This window comes from Pteropus alecto, unplaced genomic scaffold (genome assembly GCF_000325575.1).
Source record: "Pteropus alecto unplaced genomic scaffold, ASM32557v1 scaffold117, whole genome shotgun sequence".
Classification (NCBI taxonomy): Eukaryota; Metazoa; Chordata; class Mammalia; order Chiroptera; family Pteropodidae; genus Pteropus; species Pteropus alecto.
Genome location: NW_006440642.1, coordinates 927,982 through 938,625, shown reverse-complemented (window position 1 = coordinate 938,625; position 10,644 = coordinate 927,982). Strand labels below are relative to the sequence as shown.

The window sequence follows — 10,644 nt, the reverse complement described above, 5'->3', positions numbered from 1 at the left end:
CTGTAGCTCCTATTGCTGCTGGATCCCTACCAATATCAAGGGTACTAAACAAGATGTCTAGAGGAAAAAATGAGCTTTGTCTAGCGGCATAAAAACAGTTTGAATATTTCAACAGCTTTTTTATGGAGAAATGGAAACAAACTCTTCATTCATGAAACACTAATGAACTATTCTATGGTTCTAAGCACCACGGGGGGACAGGGATGGGTGAAGCTTCATTACTGCCTTCTTAGAGGTCAGACTCAAGTAGGAAAGAGAAGCCCACCATCCAAGGCCATATGGTATAAGTGCCATATGAAGCATAGCAAATGTGTTGGATGTAAGACCAATGCAAATTGTTTGTTACTCCTCTCATTGAGGAGTGGAGTCTAAATCTCCTCCTCCCGAGGCTAGCCTTGACTCAGTTGATCAAGGGATAGCAGCAAAAGTAATGATGCATGACATCCAAGGCTAGGTCAGAAGAAGCCTTGCAACTCTCACCTTGGTTTCTTATAACTTTTACTTTGGGGGGAATGCCCTCTTGGGACCCATTGCCATGTTGTGAGAAGCCCAAGCAACATGGAGAAGCCACTGTAGGCCACTGTCAACAACCCAGCCATGTGAGTGAGCCATTTTGGATGTCCAGTCTATCTGAGCCTCCTGATGACTGCAGCCTCAGCAACAGGCTGCATCGGAGAAGGTGACATTTAAGCTGGGAGGGAGGGCATTCTAAACAGAGGGAGTGCCATAAATATTAAGTGCCTAGTAAGTCTATGGAATATGAATGACCAATTTGGCTGCTGCAGAGTAGTGGGAAGTGTGGTTCGAGACATATAGGACAGGGACAGGTTGGATGTGGCTTTGGAGTGTGGACTGTGATTGACAGGCAATATCTATGAAAAATACACTTAGGACCCCAAGTGCATGGAGCAGCGTTTTGAAAACACTAGGCCCAGGCTGGCCTGACTTCCAGGGCAGATAATAGGAAGGAAAGACGTGTTGCAGGGAGAAAGTATATCTACAACTCTCCACTGTTTTCTACTGTAAATGGCACATATGGAGAGGTCTTTGCCTGTTGAGTTGTATTATGGGTATGAGCACAGATGATTAGAAGCAAAAGTAAGCAAAACTGGAAAGAGAACAATACAGACAAGAATACTAGGAGCCGGTAGACTGAAAAATAGCCAGTGAGGCTGTGTGTGGGTGGGCTGAGAGGGAGAAGTCATTGGTAGCTGAGAGAAACTCTGGAGGTGAAAAGAGAGGACCACTGGGGATGCTTGGTAAGTTCTGCTGTATAATGAGTAATGCAAACTTTCTTTCTCCCCTGGAAGTCTTTAGATGAATTGACATTACTTGCCAAAGATTTGTGACATTGAATTTGCTTTTGGGAGCTATGGAATGTTGCTACAAAGAGGACAAGGGGCAAAAATATCCTATTCATGAGAAATTAGATGAAATTTAACTGTGACTATGAGGCCAAGCAGAGAGACCATAAATAAAATGAGAAAGTCTCACAGTAATATGGTGAAAGTGAGAAAAGAACAAAGAAAAGGAGACTGGGTCATGTACAGTTCCTCTAAATAAAAGCCAGGGGTGGGAGAATAGCCAGTAGTGTAAAAAGCTCTGGAACAAAAGATACAAACCAATTTACTTAAGCAGCAGTGCTGCCAGAGACTTGAGATACAACAGAGAAAACTCTTCATAGTGGATAGAAAGCTGGATTACTGTAGAGAAAGTATAAAGAAATAGTATGGAGCTATGACTCTTATGAGAAAAAGAGAAAGACAGGCAAGAAGGAAATCAAGCAAGCTAGTTAGTCGAGGAAACCAAGAGAAAGTCTCTTCTTCCTCTACAGAGTGTTCTGAGCTTATGGGGCCCTCGAGTCTTTAGGAGACATGGCAGGTGGAGCCGCTCTTTAACTAAATGGCTGAATCCAAACTCCTAGAGGGTTTTACTCAATAACTAGACTCATGATTTGTCTGAGACAGGAAGAAATTCAACAGGGTTTAAAGGAAAACCAAAGAGAGGAATTTCACTGATAATAACACTTACCTGTTTAAAATATTTTAATGAATACTGATACATAGGATCTATTTCTGAGAGGCTTGCAATAACGAAGTACATAACGGAGCCTTGAGTGGCTATTGGACGGTACTTCTCACGGGCAATGTTTATCATCACTTCAGTGGACTCTGCTTCCTTCAGCCTGATTTTAATGGTACCAGAAGTGATCTGAATAAATATATGAAAACAAATTTTTGAGGATCTGTTTCCAAAAAATGGTGAGAGTTTTGGAATATATCCAGCTAGGTCTAGGAAAGAAATAAAGATATGATGAACTAGTGATTATGATGGGGGAGGGACCCAGACAGAATGACTGTCTCCAGGCTTAGTAGCCTTCCACTGACCGAGCTGACCTCCTTTCCTTCCAGAATTAGGAATGGCACATGCAAACAGGCAATGCAAATAATAGCTATGAAAAAACTGGAGTAGTACTTCTCTGAGACTCGAATCTGAGGTACTTCTGAAATGGAAACACAACACAGTACTCCCAATTGCTCTCTGATTTCCTCATGAGCTGTCCTAAATTATCCCGGATTCACACAGTGAATGAATATGAAGGCGGAAGGCACACCTAGATCTTTTGGAACACTGCCCAAAAGAGGTGGGTAGAGAGAGGCTGGAAGGAAGTGGTACCACACCCCACTCTGAAATAACAAGGAATTCTATATTGTCCTCTTTTCCTAGCATTCCCAGGTATAAACATGGGGAAATTTGAGGATAGAAGCTGTTATTTGCGAAGGGTTATAAACCTAAGTAAGTTAGAGATGTTTTCAAAGTCTTTGCTGTTCTTTCGATTTTCCGTACTTTGGGTCTGCGGCCCTGGGGAGCCTTTTGGTCAGTGGGCTTTTCCGACTCTGTCTCCCTCAGTCTCTCTATGTTGCTGGCTGTCCTTCTCTCCCCTCCTGCCACTCACTTTTTTTTTTCAGCTGTGGATATCCCAGGGTTGGAAGGTCCTTTGTCTCTAGAAAGTCAAAGATTCTAGGACAAGGATCATGAACAATAATATGGGAACTGCTGCTCAGAGTTTGCTATGCGAAAGGGAGAGATAAAGGGGACCATTAGGTTTCTGTTGAGATTCTCACTACCCAACAGAAGTATAACGTGAGGCACATATATAATTAACTTTTTGAAGTTTATTAAAAGTAAGAAGAAGCAAGTGAAACTAATTATAACAATATATTTTATTTAACCTAATGTTATCCAATATATCTCGACTATATCAACATACAATTCATGTAAAAATTACTGAGATATTTTTACATGTTTTTTTTGAAATCTGTTTTATATTTACACTAACAATACACCTTAATTCAGACTAGCCATATTTCAAGTGTTCCATAGCCACACATGGCTAGTGGCTAAATCTAGACTGTTCACCCCAGTCCATCAGGAAAGGGAAGGTGGGACTGAGTACGAAGCTGTGTCCAGAAACCAAAGGCTCAAACTCTCCCTGTAATGACCCCTTAAGAACCTGAAGGGACAAGAAAGGGAACAGTGGAGTGAGAAACTTCAATATTAATACTGGATTCACCTGAAGCTTTTATATATGAGTAGGAAAAAGGAAGTTGTTATAGGAGCAGTTAGATCATGGAGACCCACTCACAAACAATTTTTTATCCCTTGGAGAGCTTCAGACCCTGATAATGCAGAACCCAGGGCTAAAGAGAAAGCAAAGTGGACTGTCTTCTTTTTGCCAGATAATATCAGAAGACTATATACCTCAATTGAGTTTAGTAAGTACTTATAGATATGCTCTAGACACCTGAGGCTTTGGAAATGGTTGGGAAATATAACACACCTTTTTAAATGAGGGCTCTGGGAGTTTAGGGGTGTGTTAACTATGGGCAGGAATGTAGCCCAGGAGCATCAGTCCTGTCTCTACCCTACAGAAAGGATATTTCCAAAGCAACTCCTGGAAACAGATAAAAAAAACCCAGCTTATAGATGAAGAAGGCAGTCTATCTTTGCTCCCTACTGAAACCATGATAAAATTACAGTAAAGGAATTTTAAAAAACAGTGTGAACCCACAAAGATAGGAAGAATGAAAGAGGATATATCAATTAAATTTTGGGAATTGGAAAGCAGATAGAAGAGTGGTAATAACTTAGTGGATCCAGGAAAATAGATTCCTAAACTGGCAAAGGGGAAAGCCAAAGATTCACCCAGTTTGTAAAATAGAGTCTCCATCGAAGGCTTAGGAATTAGTCACATCCAGCGCCACTGGGAGTGGGAAGTGCCTGGAATAAGGATTCGCTGATAGACTCCCAGGCTGCCTCTCCATACCACCCAGCTGAAAAATAGAGGTTTCTATTTTTCTATTATAGAGCAAAATTTTTATTTTAATGGAAGAAAGCCAGGCACAATTGAGGACCAGATTGAGGGATCATACTGAGAACAGAGAGATTAGGTAAATGTATGCTTGCTGGATGTGAAGACCCTAGCTCCTCTCCTTTTCTCAGCCCCCAAAATATCTGCGGCCAGATCTTTACACTTCCAGGCAATGTAAACACTGAGTGTTTAATTACAATCAGGATATAACTATAGTCGGGTACCGGGGGATGGGAAGGGTGTATTTGTGTGTTAGAAGTATAGACAACTGTTAATGTATAAAAGAAAAACTCAAGAAGTAGGAATATGAGTCTATTATTTAGAGGAAAGATGTAAAAACCTAAATAACCAAAACAAAAAAGAGATGAAAGTAGTTGTCTCTATGAAGGGCATCGTGGGTGGGTGGTGGTGGGGGCAGAGAAGGCAGGAAATGCTATTTTTTATAACAAACCTTGTAGATATATTTTATTCTTTAAACAATTTGCAAGTAAATCTTTGATAAAAAACAGGTTAACAACCGACTCCCAGAAATGAAAAACCCAAGGAAGAATGAATGAATGAAAAGAGGATAAAGAGACTGATAAACAGGCAAGCAAAGAGAGGAAAGAAATGGGGGACCCTGAATTACTTGTTTATTATAGTTTCAATACTGAGATCTCAAGAGACTGTAGGATATGAAGCATAAACCATTTCTGGCATCAATGAAAGGCAAAGACATCATGTACTTTCTGTCAAGGAATTTTTTAGTAAGTTATTTTATGTTTCTCATGAATGGATAAAAATCATTTTATAGCTTGTGTTCCCAGTACACTTTTAAAATTATGATCTGAATCTGAGTAATAATTCAGTGCAGGATGTACATTTAATGTAAAACTTCATCTTACTATCAACACATTTCTATTGAGCACCATTTATGTTCAAGGCACCATGCTTAACCCTTGGAGAAGGCATATCAAGATGAACTAACTATTCGCAGATTGCCACTACATGGAATTTAACAACCTAACGGAAGAGATAAGACATGTAATTAGGTAACTATGACATAAGGTCAACAGTGACAAATGCTATAATAGAGGTTCAGATAAGGTGCTACAGGTGTTCTAAGAAGGAAGAGTTAATTCCAGCTGGGAATACCAGAAGGCTTCCTGGAGGGGTGACATTAACATGAAATATAATTATATTATTCCTTTCGACTTATATCTTTTCCCAGTTTTTTACATTACACATTTTATTTAAAAAAAATACAGACAAGAGGAGCCATTGTCTACAATTTGTCTATTCTCGCTTTGGTTGGTGCCAGCCAGGCACACTCTTAAGCATGCCGCTGGCAGCCCAGGTATAACCACCATTCTTTCTTTAAAAGACTTTGTAGGAACCCTCGAAAGCTGTAGTTGTAATCTTTGAAGCAACACACTTTTTATAAATACTAAAAATATTTTACTTGCCTTTGAATCCTGGAGTGTGTCAATAAGTTCTTCATTGTCCAGAATATTTCCTTCAGATGTAAAGAGCATTCTCAGGATTTTATCTTCAATAGTTTTCAGCTGGTTTTTATCAGCGTTGATCCTCACAATGAGCTTAATTCTTTGTTCTTCCAACTCGGGTTTCTCAAGTCGCACTACATCACTAGAAACAAAGTTTGAATATCTATATTATGGCATTGTCAGTGTTCTAAAGTTGCAGGTATATATATCTCTATCTATATTTATATCTCTATCTATCTATCTATCTATCTATCTATCTATCTATCATCTATCATCTATTTATCTATCTATATCTACGTAGCTCTTTTTGCTACGTGCTACTAGCTAAATCCTAATGTGCAAGGCCCCCTTTTTGCTAGATTTACATAGTGGCTATTCACTGAAGTACATATTAGTTCTGATTCTTGTATTTAAAAATGTACACCCTATCACAGTTCCCATAGCTTTTGCTCACTTTCTCTTAGGAAAACCTGCTCAATATTTGATCTCTCTAATCATTTAGTTTTTGTCTCTATTGCTTGTTTGTGCCAGGCTGAAAATGGTGCCTGGAACATTCTTTTCACACCAACATGGGAGATTCTGAAATCCCATCACCACCCTGATTCTTGATTGCATCTAATAAAGGGGCTTTACCTCTGGCAACCCTGCCCTTCTCATCTAAGTGTGTGAACTTTGTCTCCTTTTATTTGTCCTCTGGTAATTTGCTCCCAGCCCTTTGTTTGCAGGAGTGAATCTTAAGCATCACTCTGCGTGAGGCACCCTGCCAAGGGTTTTATGCGGATTCTCTCTTAATCCTTTGAATGGTTTTATTAGGTGGACAATGTGGTTACCACCCCAGCATGCAGATGAGCAAACAGACCCTAGAGGGCCACTTCCTGAGGTCAGGTGGCTTTGAGAGGCAGACTGGGCTAGTATCTGAGTTGGTTGGCTCCAGGGCACATACTATTACTCACTATGATGAACTGCTTCATATAATAACTCATTGTTTATTTATTACGTACTTGCTGAATTTAGAAACTTTCAAAATTATGTGAAGGCCATAAAAAATTATCCCCTCAAGTTCATTTGTTTAAAGAATTTTTTCAGAAGAGAGAAGTATAAAATATAGTTCAGGGATTCTGCACCCCGTGGCTGAGTCTCAGTGTTTCCTGTTCTTGTCGGGACACTTCTCATCCCTGGCAGTCTGGCATGCTGACAGCTTGGTGACACAGCTTAGCTGAACTTTTCATGGGAACAAACTGATATGCAAAATGTTTAGCTATGTCCTTAGAACATGTCTATAAAATGTGGTGAAATACTCTTTGTTTGGAAATAAGTTAGCCTAGCATAAGTTAAGCAAGTTAGCAGTTGGCAAAATAGATTCTTAAAATGAAGGAATGAGACTTAAACTCATTAGTGATAACAGGAGTAAATGGGGATAATCTTGACTCAAACATTAAGGATTATATTTACTTTGAACATGAGTCTAAATTATATTTTTCTTTAGAGTTAATGAATATATATATACACATATATACTTATTCATATATACACACACATACATATAGTTTTTAACCAACATCAATGTTGTTATTTGAATAAATATTAAAATTTTTTCCCTCCTAAACCTCTTGGCTAACTCTAGGAACTGTAGAATGATTGACCTCATTTACTCGCTTAAGAATGGAAGCCCAAGTAAAGGGAAGAGGCAGGGCTGGGATGCAGGCCTTGTCCAAACCATGGACGAGAATTAGAGTATAGCCCTGATTGCCTTGAGAAGACTGTGGGCAAGATCAGCTGCTGTGAAAAGTGATTAAAGATGTAAAGAACTTGGCCGTTTACTCTCATCTTTATGACTGAGGGTTCATGAGTGGTGCTTTCTATTCATATATTAAAATTTTTCTTTGTCAAAATTTCCAAAAAAAAATTAGAAAACTTTTGTTCCTTTTTTTTTTTTTTTTTTTTTTTTACCTTAACAACTGATCCTCCAGACCTGATTTGGTTACAGTGAAATTGATGATGGTAACTTTAATGCACACCTAGAAAAGAAGCATAGAGTACATAAAAATGCTTAAGTTCAGACCAATAAAATAAGAAGTACATTCTTCATTAGAACATGGCTCATTATTACCCAGCTGGATGTATCTCAGGTCTAATCGTGAATATACTCACCCACCTACACACACACCAAGCACACTATGTCTTATAAAATCTTAATATGATTTTCCCTGCCAGTATGAGTTCTTGTTCCTCAAATGCCGTAGGTGAGCCAGCGAAGGGTTAGAAAGAAGCAGAGTTATAGAATCAATTGCTTGAGTTCAAATTCCAGGAGCACCTTTTAGTACATGTATGGTGTTAGACAATTCATTCACTCATGCTGAGCTTTGGGTTCCTGATATTTAAAAACTGGGATAATGATAGTAACAACTCATAGGGTATTTGTGAGGACCAAATAAGGTAATAAAATCACTTGGTTATAGTGACTTACAGTTTGGCCTGGTTAAGATATTATTAATAATAAGTAGAGCTTTACATATTTTGTGTCATCACAATATTTTTATGAAATTTGTTGCTATAATATTCTGACATTACTTGAATAAGTCAAAAGCAAAAAGAATAAATATAAGAGTAGGTGTTTAAATGTCATATATCTCACACATTATTCTTATTTAATCTTTATAACATATCCTTTAAGTAGGCTTTCTCTCTACTTTATAATTAATTGACTTGAGAATCCAGGAAATGAAATAATTTACCACAGTCACAGAGCTAGGACTGGGTGAGAGGTGTGATGCTCTTTCTCGAAAGTTAAACGAGACATCAAAGGTTGTAAGTCAGCACATTTGTAACTTTTAAATTCTAAAATGGGACTTGGGGCATGCACTCTGGCAGTGGCCGTTTAGTTAAACCCCTTGAGGCTTATAGAAAACCCTAACCTAGGCTTAAAAATAAATTTATTGGGGTGACTTTGGTTAATAAAATTATATAGGTTTCAAGGATGTAATTTGATAATATGTCATATGTATATTGCATTGTGTATTCACCAGCCAAAGTCAAATTTCCTTCTGTCACCATATATGTGACCCGCTTTACTCTTGTCTACCTCTCTCTCCCCGCTTTCCCTCTGGTAACCACAAAACTGTTGTCTATGTCATTGTGTTTTTGTTTGTTTGCCTTGTTTGTTTTTAGCTTTCAGATTTATGTCCCACATATAAGTGAAATCCTATGTTCTCAAGTTTTTCTGTCTGACTTACTTCACTTAGCATGATAATCTCAAGAGATATCCATGTCGCAAATGGCAGTATTTCATCTTGTGGCTGAGTAATATTCCCTTGTATATATGTACCACACCTTCTTTAGCCAACCATCTATCAAAGGGCATTTCGGTTGTTTCCCTGTCTTAGCCACTGTGAATAATGCTGCAATGAACATTGGAGTGCTTGTATCTGTATGGATAAATGTGTTCAAATATTGGAGGTAGATATCCGGAAGATGGATTGCTGGGTCATATGGTAATTCTTTTCTTAATTTTTTGAGGAACCTCCATACTATTTTCCATAGATGCTGTACCTATTTACATTCTCACCAGCAGTGTATGAGGGTTCGTTTTCCCCCACAACCTCTCCAACACTTGTTATTACTTGTCTTGTTGATAATAGCCATTCTAACAGGTGTGAGGTGGTATCTCATTGTGGTTTTGATTTGCATTTCCCTAACAGCTAGTGAAGTTTAGTATCTATTTATATGTTTGTTGGCTATTTGTATGTCTTCTTGGGAGAAGTCTCTGTTCTGACCATTTTTTAATTGGATTGTTTATTTTTTTGTTGTTGAGTTGTATGAGTTCTTTGTCTATTAGGCCCTTATAGGAGGCGTTGTTTGCAAATATCTTCTCCCATTCGGATGGTTGCCTCTTTGTTTTGTTGATGGTTTCTTTTGCTGTACGGAAGCATTTTCATTTGATATAGTCCCAGTTATTTTTGATTTTATGTCGCTTGCTTTGAGGTCAAATTTATGAAATCTCTAAAACCAAGGTCCATGTGTTTAGTACCTATATTTTCTTTTATACACTTTATTGATTCAGGTCTTTTACTCAGGTCTTTGATACATTTTGAGTTAATTTTGGTATACGGTGACAGACAGCAGTCTAGTTTTATTCTTTTGTATGTGGCTTTCCAATTTTCCAGGCACCTTTTATTGAGAAGGCTTTCTTTTCTCTATTTTATGTTTTTGGCTCCTTTGTCAAAAATCACTTGCCCATACATATGGGGGTTTATTTCTGGGCTCTCAATTCTATTCCATTGGTCTGTATGTCTGTTTTTCTGCCAGTACCATGCTGTTTTGATTATTGTCTCTTTGTAGTATAATTTGAAGTCAGGCAGTGTGATACCTTAGGCCTTGTACTTTTTTCTCAGGATGGCTTTGGCTATTTGTGGTCTTTTGTGCTTCTATACAAATCTGACAAATTTTTGTTCTATCTCTTTAAAAAATGCCATTGGGATTTTGATGGGGATTGCATTAAATATGTATATTGCTTTGGGTAATATGGCCATTTTAACTATGGTGATTCTTCCAATCTATGAACATGGAATATTTTTCCATTTCTTTGTGTCTTCTTCAATTTCTTTTAATAATGTCTTGTAGTTTTCAGTATACAGGTTAACTTAGGTTTTTAATGACATTTTCCTCATCTTATTCAGGAACTATGTTGATTTCCTTCAACCTGAACACATCTATGAAGACAAGTGCTATGAGAAATTCGGTAATTAAAGTAAAAATGACACTATTTGAAAGGATATACGAGGATTTTTT

The 10,644-nt window shown here is 38.0% G+C and overlaps 1 protein-coding gene across 1 annotated transcript in view; it reads right to left on the bottom strand.

Moving 5' to 3' along the window:
* Nucleotides 1-10,644, bottom strand: part of DNAH6 (dynein axonemal heavy chain 6) — a 233,739-nt gene that overhangs the window by 71,467 nt on the left and 151,628 nt on the right. The window contains exons 58-60 of the mRNA XM_025050893.1: nucleotides 7,807-7,874; nucleotides 5,818-5,998; nucleotides 2,032-2,211 (exon numbers count right to left, since the gene is read on the bottom strand). Of these exons, the coding sequence (XP_024906661.1) occupies nucleotides 2,032-2,211; nucleotides 5,818-5,998; nucleotides 7,807-7,874 (429 nt within the window). The remainder of the gene's footprint in view (nucleotides 1-2,031; nucleotides 2,212-5,817; nucleotides 5,999-7,806; nucleotides 7,875-10,644) is intronic.